At 49.6% G+C, this 19,191-nt stretch overlaps 1 protein-coding gene across 2 annotated transcripts in view; it reads right to left on the bottom strand.

Annotated features, from left to right (window-relative positions):
• The window catches only part of ATP8B2 (ATPase phospholipid transporting 8B2), a 55,767-nt gene that overhangs the window by 7,509 nt on the left and 29,067 nt on the right, over nt 1-19,191 (bottom strand). For both annotated transcript variants that reach the window (XM_083416459.1, XM_083416458.1), the window contains 13 exons: nt 18,933-19,129; nt 14,896-15,104; nt 13,385-13,428; nt 11,292-11,457; nt 9,989-10,177; nt 9,488-9,603; nt 8,228-8,392; nt 7,478-7,589; nt 6,975-7,080; nt 5,515-5,659; nt 3,738-3,921; nt 2,728-2,951; nt 711-794 (listed from right to left, as the gene is read on the bottom strand). In XM_083416459.1, coding sequence (XP_083272585.1) covers nt 711-794; nt 2,728-2,951; nt 3,738-3,921; nt 5,515-5,659; nt 6,975-7,080; nt 7,478-7,589; nt 8,228-8,392; nt 9,488-9,603; nt 9,989-10,177; nt 11,292-11,457; nt 13,385-13,428; nt 14,896-15,104; nt 18,933-19,129 — 1,941 coding nt within the window. The remainder of the gene's footprint in view (nt 1-710; nt 795-2,727; nt 2,952-3,737; nt 3,922-5,514; nt 5,660-6,974; nt 7,081-7,477; nt 7,590-8,227; nt 8,393-9,487; nt 9,604-9,988; nt 10,178-11,291; nt 11,458-13,384; nt 13,429-14,895; nt 15,105-18,932; nt 19,130-19,191) is intronic.

Genomic DNA, 19,191 nt, shown 5'->3' with positions numbered 1-19,191 from the left:
CCCCATATTGCGCAAAAGATTATGTTGGACAAGAAGATCATAGAATCATAGATTTGGAAGAGACCACAAGGGCCATCGAGTCCAACCCCCTGCCCAGCAGGAAACACCATCAGAGCACTCCTGACATATGGTTGTCAAGCCTCTGCTTAAAGACCTCCAAAGAAGGAGACTCCACCACACTCCTTGGCAGCAAATTCCACTGTCCAACAGCTCTTACTGTCAGGAAGTTCTTCCTAATGTTTAGGTGGAATCTTCTTTCTTGTAGTTTGGATCCATTGCTCCGTGTCCGCTTCTCTGGAGCAGCAGAAAACAACCTTTCTCCCTCCTCTATGTGACATCCTTTTATATATTTGAACATGGCTATCATATCACCCCTTCACCTCCTCTTCTCCAGGCTAAACATGCCCAGCTCCCTTAGCCGTTCCTCATAAGGCATCGTTTCCAGGCCTTTGACCATTTTGGTTGCCCTCCTCTGGACACGTTCCAGTTTGTCAGTGTCCTCGTGATGATCCTCGTGGTCCCTCCCAACTCTACAATTCTAGGATCCCTGATTGGTTGGGACATGACGGGTGGGGAAAACATGTGGGGCCCACATCTGAGACAGCCATCGGTTCGCCGCCCCTGCCACTTGTCCATCTGGCTCACAGCAGCCTTTGCCAATCTGCTGCCCTGTAACCGCTATATCACACTGAGGAATTAACATGACTGACCTGGTCAAAGACACCCATGGCGAGCACTGGCAGCGAGGTGTAGACAATGTTGTACAGCGTGATGAAATATTGATCATAGACGGTCTTTGAAAAGATAAGAGGGAGAAATTGAGAGACCAGGGAGAGGAGAACAAAAGGAGTCTTTGCTGCCCCCTGCAGGCCTGCTGGTGTAAAACAAAACCCAGTCACTCAGCTAGAATTTGAAGTTTGCTGCATTTTACAGTAGCTTTTGGGGGGGGGGGACGGGGAGTAGGATTTTCAAAGCTCCAACTTCATCAGCCCTCAACCACATCAAGTCCCTAATCAACTCGGGACCCAAATAGCTGAAAACCAGGCCCTCCTAGTTATTTCACTGCCCTTAGATCATGAGTAGGCAAACTAAGGCCCGGGGGCCAGATCCGGCCCAATCGCCTTCTGAATCCGGCCCGTGGACAGTCCAGGAATCAGCGTGTTTTTACATGAGTAGAATGTGCCCTTTTATTTAAAATGCATCTCTGGGTTATTTGTGGGGCATAGGAATTTGTTGTTTTCCCCCAAAAATATAGTCTGGCCCACCACATGCTCTGAGGGCCCCTGCTGAAAAAGTTTGCTGACCCCTGCCTTAGATGGTTGAGGGGTGGCAGGACAGGGCCTTCTCTGTGGTAGCCCCTAAGCTGTGGGCCTTCCTCTCCACAGAGGTGCGTCGGACAACTTTATTACCCAGCTTTTGGAGAATTCTGAAGATGCACTGCATTATTATTATTATTATTATTATTATTATTATTATTATTATTATTAATCCTGATTGCAAGTTGTTTTAAACTGTTTGTGTTTCAGTTGTTGTAAAATTCCCTGTGACCTTACGGTGAAGGTCGTCAACAAAGAAGACTGGCTACTTAGCAGGGTGGCATGATCCCCTTCATTGCGTGATCCCTGATAGGCTGGGATCACTGGTGTGGCTAATCCACGACAACTCTCCTTTCTCTCGGGGTGAAATTGCTGCCTTCAGCAATGCATTTAGCGACTTACTAAATCTACACCCCACCTTTTTCCTCCAAGGAGCTCAGGGTACGATGAGTGGTTTCCCCCCCTCCTCGTTTAATCCCCACAACAACCCTAGCTTAATTCATTTGGCTATGGCAGGGATGTCCAACAGGTCGATTGTGATCTACTGGTCGATCCCCGCGAGGTTTTGGTAGATCACGGTTGATCTCTGGCTCCCTTTCATTAGCATCGCTAAAACTGACTCCTGTGCCACCCCCTTGCCCCGCCCTCCATTGTTGTTTGATCTCTGGAAGGTGGGGTGTTCTCTGTGCTGCTGTTTTCACCCAAAAAGCTCAACAACTTTGAGCTGAACTCCCAAAAAAATGTGGGTAGATAATAATAATAATAATAATAATAATAATAATAATACAGTGGTCTATTAAACATTAAAAGCTTCCCAAAAGAGGGCTGCCTTCAGATGTCTTCTAAAAGTCTGGTAGTTGTTCTCTTTGACATCTGGTGGAAGGGCGTTCCACAGGGCGGGTGTCACCACCGAGAAGGCCCTCTGCCTGGTTCCCTGTAACTTGGCTTCTCGCAGGGAGGGAACCGCCAGAAGGCCCTCGGAGCTGGACCTCAGTCTCCGGGCAGAACGATGGGGGTGGAGACGCTCCTTCAGGTATACTGGACCGAGGCCGTTTAGGGCTTTAAAGGTCAGCACCAACACTTTGAATTGTGCTCAGAAACGTATTGGGAGCCAATGTAGGTCTTTCAAGACCGATGTAGAGACACTCCCCAGATCACTGCCAGCTTTTAAATCTGAAAGTGGATTGCAGTCTCTTGAGAGTTGGCCACCCCTGGGCTATGACAATCAGGTAGCCAAATTAACTGGGCCGGAAAGCTTTTGTGAAGCCACCCCCTGCTTTCCGTGACCCTGATAGGCTACGCTCACTCAACGTGCGGCTCATCCAGGAAGCAGGACGAAGCATGAGCCTGGAGGAAGCTGCCACCGTGGACCCCCGCCCCACCCACCCCTCCTATTCGCCAGCCGAGTCACCTGGGCAGAGAAGCCGCAGAAGAAGCCGAACCAGAAGTGCACCATGGTGAAGGCAAAGTTCTTGTAGAAGAAATAGCAAAGGAATTTGCACATGCGCAGGTAGGACCAGCGCCCGTGGACCAGCAGGAGGCGCTGCAGGAACTTGAACTGCGAGAAGGAGTAGTCTGAGGCCAGCACTGCCTGGATACCCTCCTGGCCACTGATTCCAACACCGATATGGGCGGCTGGCGGGAACACAGGAAACGGAAAGAGGGGTAAGGGGAAGTCAGGCTACTAAGGCACCCCAAGCTCAGATCCCCCACCTTCCATCTTAGGAAGGACAAAGCACATGTGGTTCTCTCTGTTTCTAAAACAGGAGAGAGGAGCCTTTCCCCCATATAGGTAAAGGGACCCCTGACCATTAGGTCCAGTCGTGACAGACTCTGGGGTTGCGGCGCTCATCTCACTTTATTGGCCGAGGGAGCTGGCGTACAGCTTCCGGGTCATGTGGCCAGCATGACTAAGCCGCTTCTGGCGAACCAGAGCAGCACACGGAAACGGCGTTTACCTTCCCACCAGAGCAGTACCTATTTATCTACTTGCACTTTGATGTGCTTTTGAACTGCTAGGTTGGCAGGAGCAGGGACCGAGCAACGGGAGCTCACCCCGTTGCGGGGATTCGAACCACCGACCTTCTGATCGGCAAGTCCTAGGCTCTGTGGTTTAACCCACAGCGCCACCCGCATCCCTCTTTTTCCCATATAGAGGACCACATTCCCTTCCAAGAGACCACATTTCAGTGGTAGGCAGGGCCAGAGCTGGGAAGCAGGTGCCTCAATCCATCAGGGCAGCCAATTGGCTCTGCCTCTCTTTGGAAGTTTCCCACCCTGCAAAGGCCTTCATCACGGAAGTCTGCTTATTTCCTCCTCCCTTCCAACATGTTTTCCTTTTGTGCTATGACATTAAAAAAAACAATGCATCCGCAGAACTAAAAAGACGAAAGCTCACGCAAGCGCCACCTCGGGACTCACTCTTGATCATGCTAACATCATTGGCCCCGTCGCCGATGGCCAGTGTGACGGCCTTCTTGTACTTTTTCACCAGCTCCACCACCTGTGCCTTCTGCAAGGGGGTGACACGGCAGCAGATGACGGCTTTGCAGGCGCAGGCCGTCTCCAGGAACTCCAGCTCCATGTCGGCCTCCAGGGCATGTGCCTACGGGGAGAGAGGAGAGTGAGGGATGCTCAGTGCGACCAGCTGAGTAACTGGATTAGACCCTGGGCAGATTCCCTGCAGATAAAAAGGTGATGGGAATGGTAGCTCCGGGGGGGGGGGGACTACAGTTCCCATGATTCCTTTGGGGTGGGAGCAAGTCGTATGTGTTTAAGAGGTGACAGGATGGAAGCTTATAAAATGAACTCCAGTGTGGTGTAGTGGTTAAGAGCGGTAGTCACGTAATCTGGGGAACCGGGTTCGCTTCCCCGCTCCTCCACATGCAGCTTGGGTTGGTCACACTTCTTTGAAGTCTCTCAGCCCCACTCACCTCACAGAGTGTTTGTTGTGGGGGAGGAAGGGAAAGGAGAGTGTTAGCCGCTTTGAGACTCCTTAAAGGGAGTGAAAGGCGGGATATCAAATCCAAACTCCTCTTCTTCTTCTTATAACTTACAAGCAGCCAAGCCAAGTGCTGGAAGGTCCAGGGCAGCTTAAAGGATTTTAGAGTTAAACTGTGGGACTCACCGCCACAGGGGCAGTGATGGACGCCAACTTGGATGACTTTAAAAGAGGATTGGGCAAATACACGGAGGAGAAGGCACAATGGCTATGTTCTACCTCCACTGCCAGAGACATTATGCCTCTGAATACCAGGTCCTGGGGATTGCAGCTGCTGCTGCTGCGGTCAAATCTAGCATGCAGGCTTCCCATGAGCACCTGGGAGAGCAGGATGTTATTCAGCAGGCATCTATCCCACACATTTATCATTCACACAAAGAAGCAAATAACCACTCCAGGAATAATAATAATTATTATTATTATTATTATTATTATTATTACAGTCACACCTCGGGTTACAGACGCTTCAAGTTGCGTTTTTTTGGGTTACGGACCGCCGAAACCTAGAAGTACCGGAATGGGTTAATTCCAAGTTTCGGCGGTCGCACATGCGCAGAAGCGCTGAATCACAACCCGTGTGTGCGCAGACGTGCCGCTGCAGGTTATGAATGTGCATCCTACACGGATCACATTCGCAACCCAAGAGTCCACTGTAGTAGTATTATTATTATTATTATTATTATTATTATTATTATTATTATCTACAGCCCTTCATCCAAAGATCACAGGGTGGTTCACAACATGAAAACACAAAACTAAGCATTAAGATCAATTCAACAGTGTAAATAACTTCTGATGGATGTAATAATGGAATACTGAAAGGCTCGTTTTATTTAAAATATGCAGGGATTTATGTTGTGCAAAATGAACCATGGAAGGAGAAGGAGGGAAGTCACCGATATTTTACAGTTGGTTAAATGAATTCTGAATTTTAAAGCAGAAAATTTAATAACACACACACACAATGAGAACAGAAAATGCATAATAAAACAAAAACAAACCAGCAATCTGCCTCCCACAAAAAGACCATACGCAGAATGTGTAACTGTAGCTGCGAGGGGCAATAGTGTCTCTCAAGGACTCCCTGGGCCCTTAAACTGCAGCTCCCAGAATTCTTTGTTTAAAGAGGTATTAAAGTGCTTTAAATGTATGGCGTGAATGCGGCCTAGGTACCCCCCCCCCCAGGCACCCACTTACCAGGCTGTGCCCGTTGATCACCAGGGCGTACTCCCCAGCCACAGCCTCCAGCACGGACGTCAGCTTCGAGGCAGAGAGCTTCTCCTGGTAGGTGAACCCATTGCCCACGGAGCGAGAAGAGTCCACCAATTTCTCTCGAGCCTTCCTGCCGGAGAAGGTGGGGAGGAAAGCGGGAGGGGGAAAGGATTTGAGAAGCAGCCAAGGACTCGCCTGCCTTCTTTCCAAACCCTCTAAGGGCAGATTCGGCAGATCAGAGGGAACTACAGCAAACCATTCCTGTGGGTGGGTGTGTTTTGTTGTTGTTGTTCATTGGGCTTAATTTTTTGAATGTTACCTTTCCGTTTGTGTGGCTTGGAAAAGGGGCAACGGGGAGCACAGAGATGAGAGAGAGAGAGAGAGAGGGAAGAAAGGAAGAAAGGAAGAAAGGAAGGAAGGAAGGAAGGAAGGAAGGAAGGAAGGAAGGAAGAAAGAAAGAAAGAAAGAAAGAAAGAAAGAAAGAAAGAAAGAAAGAAAGAAAAGGAGAGGAGGAGTAGCAGAGAAAAGTGTGGAAATGAGAGAGAGAGAGAGAGAGAGAAAGAGAGAGAGAATAGAATAGAATTAGAATAGAATAGAATAGAATAGAATAGAATAGAATAGAATAGAATAGAATAGAATAGAATAGAATAATAGAATAGAATAGAATAGAATAGAACGGAACAGAACAGAACAGAACAGAACAGAATAGAGTAGAGTAGAATAGAATAGAATAGAATAGAATAGAATAGAATAGAATAGAATTTATTATTTATACCCCGCCAATCTGGCTGGGTTTCTCCAGCCACTCTGGGCGGCTTCCAACAAAGCATTAAAATGCAGTGGTCCCTCGGGTTACATACACTTCAGGTTACAGACTCCGCTAACCCAGAAATAGTGTTTCAGGTTAAGAACTTTGCTTCAGGATGAGAAACAGAAATCATGCTCCGGCAGCGCGGCAGCAGCAGGAGGCCCCATTAGCTAAAGTGGTGCTTCAGGTTAAGAACAGTTTCAGGTTAAGTACGGACCTCCGGAACGAATTAAGTACTTAACCCGAGGTACCACTGTACAGTAGTCTGTTAAACATTAAAAGCTTCCCTAAAGAGGGCTGCCTTCAGAAGTCTTCTAAGAGAGAGAGAGAGAGAGAAAGAAAGAAAGAAAGAAAGAGAGAGAGAGAGAGAGAGGGAGAGAGAAGGGTTGCCCCTGACCATTTTTGGTTTTTGCTCCACCCACTGCTGTCTTTAGACCTGTCCATTTCACGAATCTGGCCCCAAGAGATCACCACTGTTGGAACAACACCACTAGCAGGAAACGCACCTTGACTAGCCAACAGAGCAGCACTTTCTGCTTGCACTCAATGTTTGGTGCCAGAGAAATGGAAAAGCAGAGAAAGCTCCCTAATGGAGGGGCCACCACCAAGTGGGCCACGCCCGCGGGCCTCCACTCACCGCAACTCCTGCCGCACCTCCAAAACCGTGTGCCCCGTGATGATGAAGACCTCAGTCATCTCGTCCGTCAGCATCTTGCAGGAGTAGCCGATGTTCACGGCCGTCTCTGAGGGAGGAGAGAGAGAGGACAGGCCCGAATCAAAACCCAAACCCTCCAGGAGTCAAAATTTTCAAAACGGGGCCCCGAGAACCTATCTTGAACGGCAGAGCCAGAGTTCCCTGGAAAGGGGAACCAATGGTTAAACCACTCTGGGACTGCAGCTCTGTGAGGGAAATAGGCAGGGGGGGGGGTTCCTAACAACCGTCAGCAGCCTTCACAAAATGGCAGCTCCCAGAATCCTTTGGGGGAAGCCATGACAGTTTACAATGGTATTGCAGCACTTTGAATGTACAGTGTGAAAGTGGATTTAGCAGGCTGTGCCATAATAAAGAGTTGCGAGGACATTCCTGGTCGGGCTGCAAAACGGGACACGTTCCGCCGGCATTTGGAATGGCCGCCTCACCTTGCTTGTCTCCTGTCAACACCCAGATTTTGATGTTTGCCAGCGTGAGGAGGGCAATGGTCTCTGGGACGCCCTGCTGCAGCTTATCTTCGATGGCGGTGGCCCCCAGCAGCTGGAGGGAGACAGAAACAAAAGGCAAAGTTACCTGACGCCACAAAATGACTCTGACTCCCGGGTCCAAATTTGAAGCTCCTCGCAAACCGCAGCCACCTGTCGGCATCTGTGACCTCCCACGAACGGCAGGAACACACACAGCGGCGAAGGAAAGATCAGGAGCTTAAAACGGGCTCCTTTGGAAGCTCCCGATAAAAAAAAGAGCACTTATTTATTTAAAGCAGTCAATGCGGTTCCTTCCAGAAATATTGCTGGACTCCCGGATCCCATCATCCCCGCCCACTAGGCAAAACTGTCAGAGGCTGATGGGAATCCGGAGGGCTATTCCTATCAGGCTACCCCCTGATATGAATTATTTGTAGGTGGGTTTTCAGGGTCAAGCCTCCCAAAGGGTTATTTCAGCATATTGTTGTTGTTTAGTCGTTTAGTTGTGTCTGACTCTTTGTGACCCCATGGACCAGAGCACGCCAGGCACTCCTGTCTTCCACTGCCTCCCACAGTTTGGTCAAACTCATGCTGGTAGCTTGGAGAACACTGTTTAATTACTGTTAAAAATGATATGTCGCAAAACTAATAAAAAAATTATATGAAAAATAAAGAACAAGAACGAGCAACACAGAGGTGAAAAACACCAACCATCATGTCGTTCTCCACTTCCTCGTAAAGGCGGGCCAATCTCTCCTCGCGACCCTCGCCTGCGGAACTGGCTCGCTTCAGGCGCTCAGACCAACCCACGTAGTAGCTTTCTTCGAGGTCGCGATAGGCAAGCACCAACGTCCGTAGACCCTCGCCGGCATATTCCTGGAGGTGGAGAGGAGAAGAGAAGGAGGAGGTGGAGAAGCCGGAAGCACTTTTTGCAGATCACCGTGGTTTGTCCCCAACTCAGTACGGTCATACCTCTTGTTACGTTTAAAGGTAAAGGTACCCCTGACCATTAGGTCCAGTCGTGACCAACTCTGGGGTTGCGGCGCTAATCTCGCTTTATGGGCCAAGGGAGCCGGCGTTTGTCCGCAGACAGCTTCCGGGTCATGTGGCCAGCATGACTAAGCCGCTTCTGGCGGACCAGAGCAGCACACGGAAACGCCGTTTACCTTCCCACCAGAGCAGTACCTATTTATCTACTTGCACTTTGATGTGCTTTCGAACTGCTAGGTTGGCAGGAGCAGGGACCGAGCAACGGGAGCTCACCCCGTCACGGGGATTCGAACCGCCAGCCTTCTGATCAGCAAGTCCTAGGCTCTGTGGTTTAACCCACAGCGCCACCTGCGTCCCCTTGTTACGTTTACTTCAGGTTAAATCTTTTCAGGTTGCGTCCTGCGGTGACCCGGGAGTACCAGAAAGGGTTACTTCCAGGTTTCGCCACTCGCGCAAGCGCTCAAAATGACATCACACGCATGCGCTGAAGCGGCAAATTGCGACCTGCGCACACGCAGACGCGGGTTGCAATCTGTTCATGTTACAAATGGGGCTCCGGAACGGATCCCCATTCGCAACCAGAGGTACCACTGTACGATTCTATGAAATTGTCGCTTTTTTAAAAAAACGAAAGCATCCGAAAGGGGTTTAGAATGCAAGAATAGCAACACAAAACCAAACGTAAGAACAGCCTTTGAACAAGAACCTAAAAATGCTGATCCGCTGAGAATACAGCAAGAGGACGGCTCACACCCCACCCCGTTAAAAGCAGGACCAAAAAAACAGAGGACACACACACATTCCCAATCTCTCTTCAAATTAAGGCCCAAATGCCCAGGCCAAAAAGAAAAGAAAAAAGTTTGGCATCTAAAACGCCTCTATTCAAGTCGCCCAAATTGGCAACCATCACTAGGCCCACAGAACGGCAGTCTTGCATTCCACTCACCCCTTCTCTTGCTCCCCCCCCCCAAAACTACTTACATTCAGATGGTCAGTGGTGACGTTATACAGCTCTTGGTGGCCTGAGTGAAGCCTCTCCAGCAAAATGGTGTCTGCTCCTTTGCAGTACAGACGGATCTGGCCCTCGTGGTTCCGTACTTATGGGGAGCAGGGAGAGGAGACAAAGGGAGAGGAGACAAAAACCCCACAGATTTTAAGCACAAGCAGGTTGAAATTTATTTATTGCTGTTTTAGCTCCTTTTTGATGCTTTTGAATTATGGTGCTGGAGGAGACTCTTGAGACATGCGCAGATGCAATTTATTGCGCCATGGGCATGCGCAGAAGCAATTTCCGGCTCCACGGACATGCGCAGATGCGATTTCCAGCGTCGCACTACGCTGGCCCGGCCCACAGAGAATCTCCGCAGGAGTGATCCAGCCCATGTCCGGTAAGCCTTGCTGACCTCTGCACTAGCCCAGGGTTTGGTAGCCAGTCCCCTGGCCTCCCATCCCCATCTCCACCGGCGCCTCCCCCGTCCTCACCAATGACTGACATGCGCTTGCGGACGTTGTTGAAGTCCAAGATGGCGAGAAGCTGGTAGGTGACAGGCCGCCCCAGCTCCTGGATCACGATGGTCTTGGGGGTGCGTCCGCGGAAAACAAAGCCAAAGTTGCGGGAGGCGGTCACCAGGGCGCCCTCATCTGGGGACTGGGCTTTGTAAAACAACTCCCCTGTTTGGGTAAAGAGGGAGAAGAAAGAGAGAGAGAGAGAAAGAGAGAGAAATCTGAAACTGGCGCTGCAAAACGGCTGCATTTCCTCCTGAAATACAGTGGGCGCTCAGGTTGCGTACGCGATCCGTGCGGGAGGCACGTTCGTAACCCACAGCACCCGCAACCCGCTGCGCACACACGGGTTGCAATTTGGTGCTTCTGCGCACGCGCAAAGCGTGATTTAGTGCTCCTGCGCATACGCCAAAACCCAGAAGTAACCCATTCCGGTCCTTCCGGGTTTCGGCGCATCCGAAAACACGCAACCTGAAGCGTCTGTAACCCAAGGTATTACTGTACAAGACCGCCATCTGCATTGGCATTCTGCGGGCTCCTGAAGTCACATCTCCTTCGCCCCTGAAGTTCATGTGGTTGTTAACTGCTTTTTATTCGCTGGAATAGCTCAATTGTTGGGTTAAAGCCCCATGCTGGGCTAGACGACCCTCGTGTCCCTTCCACCTCTACAATTCTACGATTAACCAATTTAATTGTTACGCTTCTTAAACCGCTTCACTGCATGTTTTAGTTAAGGGTGGTTTTGGTGCATCCCTTATCTCCCTCCTGATCGCTTTCCGATCAGCTGTTCAGCGGCTTCATTTCAACACCCCCTTCCCTCTTGTTTGCCTTAGCGTCTTTTCCTTAGCTGGAGCAGTTTTTTGCTCCTCCTTTTCTTCTAATTTCTCTCCTCATTGCTTGTTTCAGTATTCCTGTCTCCTCTCCTTGCAAGTTCGCTGTCTTTACCTCCCCCCTCCCAGGCAGCCTCCTTTCTCGCTAGCGTCTCTTATCTCCCTCCCGATCGCTTGCCGATCAGATGCTCAGCAGCTTCGTTTCAACCCCCCCTTCCCTCTTTCTAAAAAAAAAAAAGCACGATCTGCTTTTCGCCCCTGGGCAATTCGGCTCCATTTCCCCTTACTTTTTAGGAGGAAAAAAGTGTGTCATATGGAGCGAAAAATACGGTAGTTCTCCTTCAAGGAATAACATGCTGTAAACTTCAGAAGACTCTCCATCCCTGTAGCAGGACCAACACCTCCTCCTCTTCCTACCACCCCCTGATTTTTTAAAAGACCCCAATCCCAACCTGGGCTCTTCTCCTCAGACATGACCGTGTGGCAGAGGGAGAGGAGGCGGAAGAATTCGTGCACATGGGGGTCACCGAGTTTGACCGCTTCCAGCAGCGCCGCATCCCAGAAGGTGAACTTGGGGTCCGCCAGGGGATTGAAAGAGAAGTCCACTGGTTCCGTCTTCTGGAGGAGGCCGGGAGAGAGGAGAAGAAAGGGTTACGAACAGTGGTGGCCAGGAGAGCGTAGGGACTGGTAGGGTGGGAGGCCGGGAGCTTGACAGTAGGGGGCGCCAGAGGCAATGGCAGGTGGAGCCAACGAATGTAGTTTCGTCCCCATTCTCCGGCTCCTGATCCCTGCTGAGTTCTGACATGATCAAAACTGAGAGGAAGGAGGGGGAAAATGCTGGGAGGCAGACAAGCCTCCTAGACTGGATGTAAGAAAGACGGCAGGCAGGCAGGTGAGGAGCTGGTGGAGAGGAGAGTGAAGCTGGTGGGGAACAGCTCCCATGTGGCCAAACAGAGCAGCCTCCAGTGGCCAGCAATATCACCCAAGATAAAAAGGTAAAGGTAAAGGGACCCCTGACCATTAGGTCCAGTCGTGACCGACTCTGGGGTTGCAGTGCTCATCTCGCTTTACTGGCCGAGGGAGCCGGCGTACACCTTCCGGGTCATGTGGCTAGCATGACTAAGCCGCTTCTGGCGAACCAGAGCAGCGCATGGAAACGCTGTTTACCTATTTATCTACTTGCACTTTGACGTGCTTTCAAACTTTGACTTTGGTACTTTGGCAGGAGCAGGGACTAAGCAACGGGAGCTCACCCCGTTGCGGGGATTCGAACCGCCGACCTTCTGATCAGCAAGTCCTAGGCTCTGTGGTTTAACCCACAGCGCCACCCGCGTCCCTTCACCCAAAATAACAATTGCCTATTTTTTTGAGGCTATTATTGGATTGTTGTAATTGAAAACTAACAAAACTAATAAAAACTTGACGTTTTTATCCCCCCAAAAGTTTTTGATTGAGTTTCCACTGAAATGAGGCTGCATTTTAATGTTTTAATGTTGTATTTTAATCTTGTTTCTTAAGCTGTATTTCAATCAATTGTTTTTATATTTGGTGTTAGCCACCCTGAGCCCAGTCTTGGCTGGGGAGGGCGGGTATAAATATCTAAAAAATAAAATAAAATAAAAAATATAAAAAAACAAAATTTATTATAAAATAATAATGATAATAATGCCTATTTTGACAAGGGCTAATGGACGGCATATAAAAAGGCACCCTACATAAACTTTTTTGGGGGGGTGGGGGGGGATCTGCAGCGAAGGTTTTATTTGGTCCATGTTTTTAAGTCAATGGGACCACATTCGTGCTTCCAGGACAAATATGCCGCTCAGAACACAAAAACTCCTCCTTTTGAACAATGGATTTTCATCCTCCAGACAGGACATTGGGGAGTTTAAGATTATTATTTTTTTAAATAGATTGTAAGCTCATCGGAGCAGGGACTTTGTCCTTTTACGCGCTGTGGAATGCCATGCATCCTAATGGGAGTACAGTGGTGCCTCGCAAGACGAAAAGAATCCATTCCGTGAGTCTCTTCGTCTAGCGGTTTTTACGTCTTGCGAAGCAAGCCCATTAGCGGATTAGCGGATTAGCGCTATTAGCGGTTTAGCGGCTACTAGCGGCTATTAAAGGCTTAAGGGATTAGCGGATTAGCTGCTAAAAGGCTATTAGCAGCTTAGTGCCTTAGATAAAGGGGGTAGGGAGCGGAAAAAAAACCCCAGGAATCGCAAGACATTTTCGTCTTGCGAAGAAAGCCCATAGCAAATTCGTCCTGTGAAGCACCTCCAAAATGGAAAACCCTTTCGTCTAGCGGGTTTTCCGTCTTGCGAGGCATTTGTCTAGCAGGGCACCACTGTATATAAATTAATTAGGTGACCATTATCACTGTTATTATTCCCGATAACACATTGCAGCTCTGCGGGTGGTTTTTCCCGCCACCACTTTCCTTCCCCCTCCCCGCCCCACCCCCCCACTGACCTTAAAAAAAAAAACCTTTCCCTGCTCCTTTCTGCCATCCATCCCATCGCAGAGATTCTCCCATAGCTCCTACCTCTCCAAGCTCAGCCTTGTAACCCAGAACATCCAGGACATCACCTGCGAAACAGAGAAAAATAAAGAGCGAGGGTTACGACCCAGGAGGGCGAGAGAGAGAGAGAGGAGGTACTGACACACCATAGTAGGGTACTACCACAGTAGAACACCATCGCTGTTCTGGCTTCTGGGATAGCTGTGCAGCCTGCATTTGCTCTAATAAGACGCACACACATTTCCCCTTACTTTTTAGGAGGGAAAAAGTGCGTCTTATGGAGCGAAAAATACGGTAGTTGTTTACTGGCTTGACATCTGGTGGGAGGGCGTTACACAGGGCAGGCGCCACTACCGAGAAGGCCCTCTGCCTGGTTCCCTGTAACCTCACTTCTTGCAGGGAGGGAACTGCCAGAAGGCCCTCGGCGCTGGACCTCAGTGTCTGGGCTGGATGATGGGGGTGGAGACGCTCCTTCAGGTATACAGGACTGAAGCCATTTATAACGAGCTCCATCTGCCCCTCATTTCCCTCTACAGCATCTGCAGAAACTACTTTCTTGACCATCGGGCCCATTATTGGTCTTGTCCGTTCAATCCGCTGGAATCTGTCTTCACATGCAGTGGAAGTCCCTAACTCACTGGAGTTTGAGACCCATCAGCTACCCTCGCCTGGTGCAGCCAGTCAGTTGAAGAGTGGTGCTTTGGTACTCAAACAGCTTGGCTCCCAAACAGCTTGGCTCCCAAACAACGCTGCAAACCCAGAAGTAAGTGTTCTGGTTTGTGAACATTTTTTGGAAGCTGAACGTCCGACGCAGATTCCGTTTCAGTGCAGGAAGTTCCTGCAGCCAATCAAAAGCCGCACCTTGGTTTTCAAATAGTTTTGGGAGTCGAAGGGACTCCCAGAATGGATTAAGTTCGAGAACCAAGGTACCATTGTAGTGAAGAAGAAGAAGAAGAAGAAGAAGAAGAAGAAGAAGAAGAACCAATAACAGCAACTAATAACTTGAAAGAGAAGAAGAAGAACCAATAACAGCAACTAATACAGTGGTACCTCGGGTTAAGTACTTAATTCGTTCCGGAGGTCTGTAGTTAACCTGAAACTGTTCTTAACCTGAAGCACCACTTTAGCTAATAGGGCCTCCTGCTGCTGCCGCGCCGCCGGAGCACGAGTTCTGTTCTCATCTTGAAGCAAAGTTCTTAACCTGAAGCACTATTTCTGGGTTAGCGGAGTCTGTAACCTGAAGTGTATGTAACCTGAAGCGTATGTAACCCGAGGTACCACTGTAATTTGAAGAAGAACCAACAGCAACTAATAATTTGAAGAAGAACAACCAATAACAGCAACTAATAATTTGAAGAAGAACAACCAATAACAGCAATAATTTGAATAAGAAGAACCAATAACAGCAACTAATAATTTGAAGAAGAACCACCAATAACAGCAACTAATAATTTTTTAAAAAAAACCCTAGTCATAATGACAACAAAACTGGTTTCGAACCCGGCTTTGTCTGCATTTTGGGCCACCTGGCTTACCGTAGCTGCGCCCGTTCACTGAGCACTTGCTGAAGACCATGATGTTCTGAGTGAGCGTGCCCGTCTTGTCAGAGAAGATGTACTCCACCTGCCCCAGCTCCTCGTTGAGGGTGGTGGTCCGGGCCTCGGCCGGTGTGCACCTCTTCACGCAGTACATCTTCTTATCCCAGTTGATGAAGTAGCTGTGCCCAAGGCGAATCACCTCCACGCTGTGCAGACCAGGGAGGAGGAAGAGGTTAGCGCAGGGATAGAAACCAGCCTGCTACACCAAGGCAAAATTCATTCCCCCGCTCTCTCTTTCTGCCTCTGGCCCAGACTACCGCTGGAACGTGGCCCTCAAAAACATGCCCAGAAAGGCCCTCCAGTTGGAAAGGGTTCCTTGCCTCTGGATTGGGCCCAGGGCCTGGACAGATCCAGCAAATCCCCCCCCCCAGCCTGCCTGGAGGCTCCCCAAAACCACAGATTTACAGACAGGCGGGTGTAAAAGCTGCTGTGAGCCCACGAGATAGAAGTCTGAAGAATGAACGAAGAAACCAAGAGAAGCCCCGAGAAATGAGAGGAAGATCTCGGAATCGGACAGTCACAGGCCTGGAATGCTCTCCCCTACCAGGGTTTGGGGAAGGGTTTGGAAAGATAGCAGACTATACCTTATAGAAATACAGAAAGTTGCCTCATATTGAGTCAGGTCATTTGGTCCATCTACAGGCCACTCCCCATTTAAAAAAGGTAAAGGGATCCCTGACCATTAGGTCCAGTCGTGGCCAACTCTGGGGTTGCGGCGCTCATCTTGCTTTATTGGCCGAGGGAGCTGGCCTACAGCTTCCGGGTCATGTGGCCAGCAGGACTAAGCCGCTTCTTGATGGGAAGTTTTTTCTGCCTAGAATGTTCAGTTCATATTAAGTTCATGAAACATTATATCCTGACCTGTTACCTGTTCTTAATGCATGGTTGACCACATCTATGAATGTGAATATCAATCAATAGTAACAGTTTAACAAGGAGGTTTTCATACCTGTCCAACTCTGTGTTCCTTTCCCAACCTTTAATCTATTGATGATTAATGCCTATATGCAGCCTATATGCAACCCTTGCTTTGTCTTTGTGTTACCAATCAGCAACAAGCACATACGTGACAATGCTGTAATATTCAATAAAAGGGACTCTCTGAGACATGCTCGAGAGATGCCTCCCATATGACACTTGTCACTCGTCTGTCGTTTATTTCAACCCAACAGCTTCTGGCAAACCAGAGCAGCGCACGGAAATGCCGTTTACCTTCCTGCCAGATCGGTACCTATTTATCTACTTGCACTTTGACATGCTTTCGAACTGCTAAGTTAGCAGGAGCAGGGACCGAGCAACGAGAGCTCACCCCATCACGGGGATTCAAACCGCTGACCTTCTGATCGGCAAGCCCTAGGCTCTGTGGTTTAACCCACAGCGCCACCCGCGTCCCTACTCCCCATTTACAAGTGACATTTTTGCATGCAACTGTTCACACTTGTAGTACCAGGAACCTGGAAATGGGGAGCACCCTGGAGGGTCCAACTGGCTTGCAAGGAAGGTAATGGTAAAGTCCAGTCAAAGGTGGGATCGCGGCGCTCAGCTTGCTTCAGGCAGAGGGAGCCAGCGTTTGTCCACAGACAGCTTAACAGGTCATGTGGCCAGCATGACTAAACCACTTCTGGTGCAACGGAACACCGTGACGGAAACCAGAGCGTACAGAAATGCCGTTTACCTTCCTGCTGCAGCCGTACCTATTTATCTACTTGCACTGGCGTGCTTTCGAACTGCTAGGTTGGCAGGAGCAGGGACTGAGCAATGGGAGCTCACTCCGTCGCAGGGATTCGAACCGCCGACCTTCTGATCAGCAAGCCCAAGAGGCTCAGTGGTTTAGACCACAGCGCCACCTGCATGCCCTAGCTTGTGAGCAGACCCTCCACAGAGTCCAAAGGTCTTCTCGCGAGCTGGAGGCCTCACTGCTTAACACATGAGGAAGCCCCACAGCCCCCCAGGCTTGTGCGAGCCAGAGGGGCAGCGGAGGTCTTCTTGACCAGCTCAGCTGATGGGCAGGGAGGCTGCTTCCCTGTGTGTCAGCTGTGCAAGCTGGAGATGTCACTGGGATTGAACCCGGGTCGTTTGGCAAACAAAGCAGTTGCTCTATTACTGAGCTATGGCCTTCCCTTAAAAATAATATACCGGTGTATCATTTATCTTATACCGGTGTATCATTTATCTATCCAGTTCAGCACTGTCAACACTGACCTGTCTCTCCAGGTTTTAAGGCAGGAGATGCTCTCATCTGCACCTGGGAGATGCCAGGATTTGAACCTATAACCTTCTGCATGCTGTAACCACTGAGCTGCATCCCTTATGCAGCTCACAGGATGTTATGGAACAGGACGTCCCACTCACCCCCTACCTCACCGTAAGCTGCAAGGACCCAAGCAAAGCGGGAAGAGGATTTCGGGTGGCGGCGCATGCTCTTACCTGGGGGCTAAGGGTGTGAGATAGAAAGAGAAATTCGTGCTAAAGAATTCAAAAGAAAAAGAGAAATTAAACCAACCAAAAAAAAAGAACAGACACAGATAGCAGGGTTGCAGGCAGAAAGGCAGGGGGAAAATAAGATGAAACCAAAAAATAGGAATGTGGTAGTGCAGCGATCAGGACATACTAAACGTGGATGACAGTGGCATCGTTAGGAGAAGGTGGGAGAGGTAAAACTGGCCAGATCATTCCTGATAATAGCATCAGATGCCCGCTTCCTAAAATTCTGCCTGCTCACCTCTTTTAGAATCAAAGCTGGAAGGGGACCCGAGGGTCATCTAGTCCAACCCCCTGCAATGCAGGAATCTCAAAACACGGTCCCCCATCCAACTTGAAACCATACCGGACCCTGCTTAGCTTCGCAAAGCTGCAAGCAGTTTCATCGCTGCACCACTAGGAGGATCCCAACTCTCAATCCCGTCTCCTCCTGAAGTTATAGGTTGGTTTCGAGGGAGCTCAGGGGTCTGGACACTGCCTGTCTAAAGACTCCGGGACGAGATCAAGGATTCAGGGACAGCAGCTAATAAGCAAAAGCCGCAGTTGCAATCTCAGCCATGAACTCATTGGAGGCGAAGCAGTAGGCAAGTCACTCGACCTCAACCTTCCCCATCTGTAATAGGGGTGTAATAAATGCTGGCATGTCTTACAGGGGTTGATGCAAGGATTGTTGACCTGTATTACGTAGGGGCTGTGCCTGAAAGAAGCTGCAGAAGGATCGGTCTCACTGACCCTTTCTTTCTGCAAGGAGGAGAATGGGAGATTTAACTTTCGTTTTAGACGCCTTGCAGTTTGTCATGACATCCAAAACTGGGCAGACTACTGTCAGTTGAAACTACGCGCAGCAGAAGCAAGCTACCTCCAAACCCTAGTTTATGAAGCTGGCTTGTTTTCCCTAACCGTGGTTAACATTCACCATGGCTAAGATTAACCATGGTTAACCACAGGCACGTTTTAACAAGTCAAGGCAACCATACGTCAGGCCTGTACCCCGTTAATATATTAAAGGTAAAGGTAAAGGGACCCCTGACCATTAGGTCCAGTCGTGACCGACTCTGGGGTTGCGGCGCTCATCTCGCTTTACTGGCCGAGGGAGACGGCGTACAGCTTCCGGGTCACGTGGCCAGGATGACTAAGCCGCTTCTGGCGAACCAGAGCAGCGCACGGAAACGCCGTTTACCTTCCCACTGGAGCGGTACCTATTTATCTACTTGCACTTTGACGTGCTTTCGAACTGCTAGGTTGGCAGGAGCAGGGACCGAGCAACGGGAGCTCACCCCGTCGCGGGGATTCGAACTGCCGACCTTCTGATCCGCAAGTCCTAGGCTCTGTGGTTTAACCCACAGCGCCACCGCGTTAATATATTACTACCCCCTTATTGGAGAACTAAGCTACTGAGAATATTGAAAGGCATATCCCATAATTGCTAGGAATTATTAAAGGTGACAAAAACGGGGGGGGGGGGGGGGAGAGATGAGAGCGCCCCAAAATACCTGACGTAGAGGGAGATGGGGACGACTGTGTTCAGGATGATGATGTAGGACCAGAAGGAGAGGAAGCCAGAGAAAAAGGCACTGTCGACCGCCTCGTCCCAGGGCAGGTAGATCTGGAAGCAGGTGCCCACCTCGTACTCCCAGATGGAGTTGCCAATGGCCAGGATGACGCCCATACACACGAGAAAGCCGAAGATCTGCCGGGGGAAGGAGCACGGGGTATTAAAAGCAGACAACGAAAACACACAAAGAGAGGGCA

Source organism: Podarcis tiliguerta (genome assembly GCF_965153285.1).
Source record: "Podarcis tiliguerta genome assembly, chromosome: 16".
NCBI classification, from domain to species: domain Eukaryota; kingdom Metazoa; phylum Chordata; class Lepidosauria; order Squamata; family Lacertidae; genus Podarcis; species Podarcis tiliguerta.
This window is presented reverse-complemented; position numbering and strand designations above follow the sequence as displayed.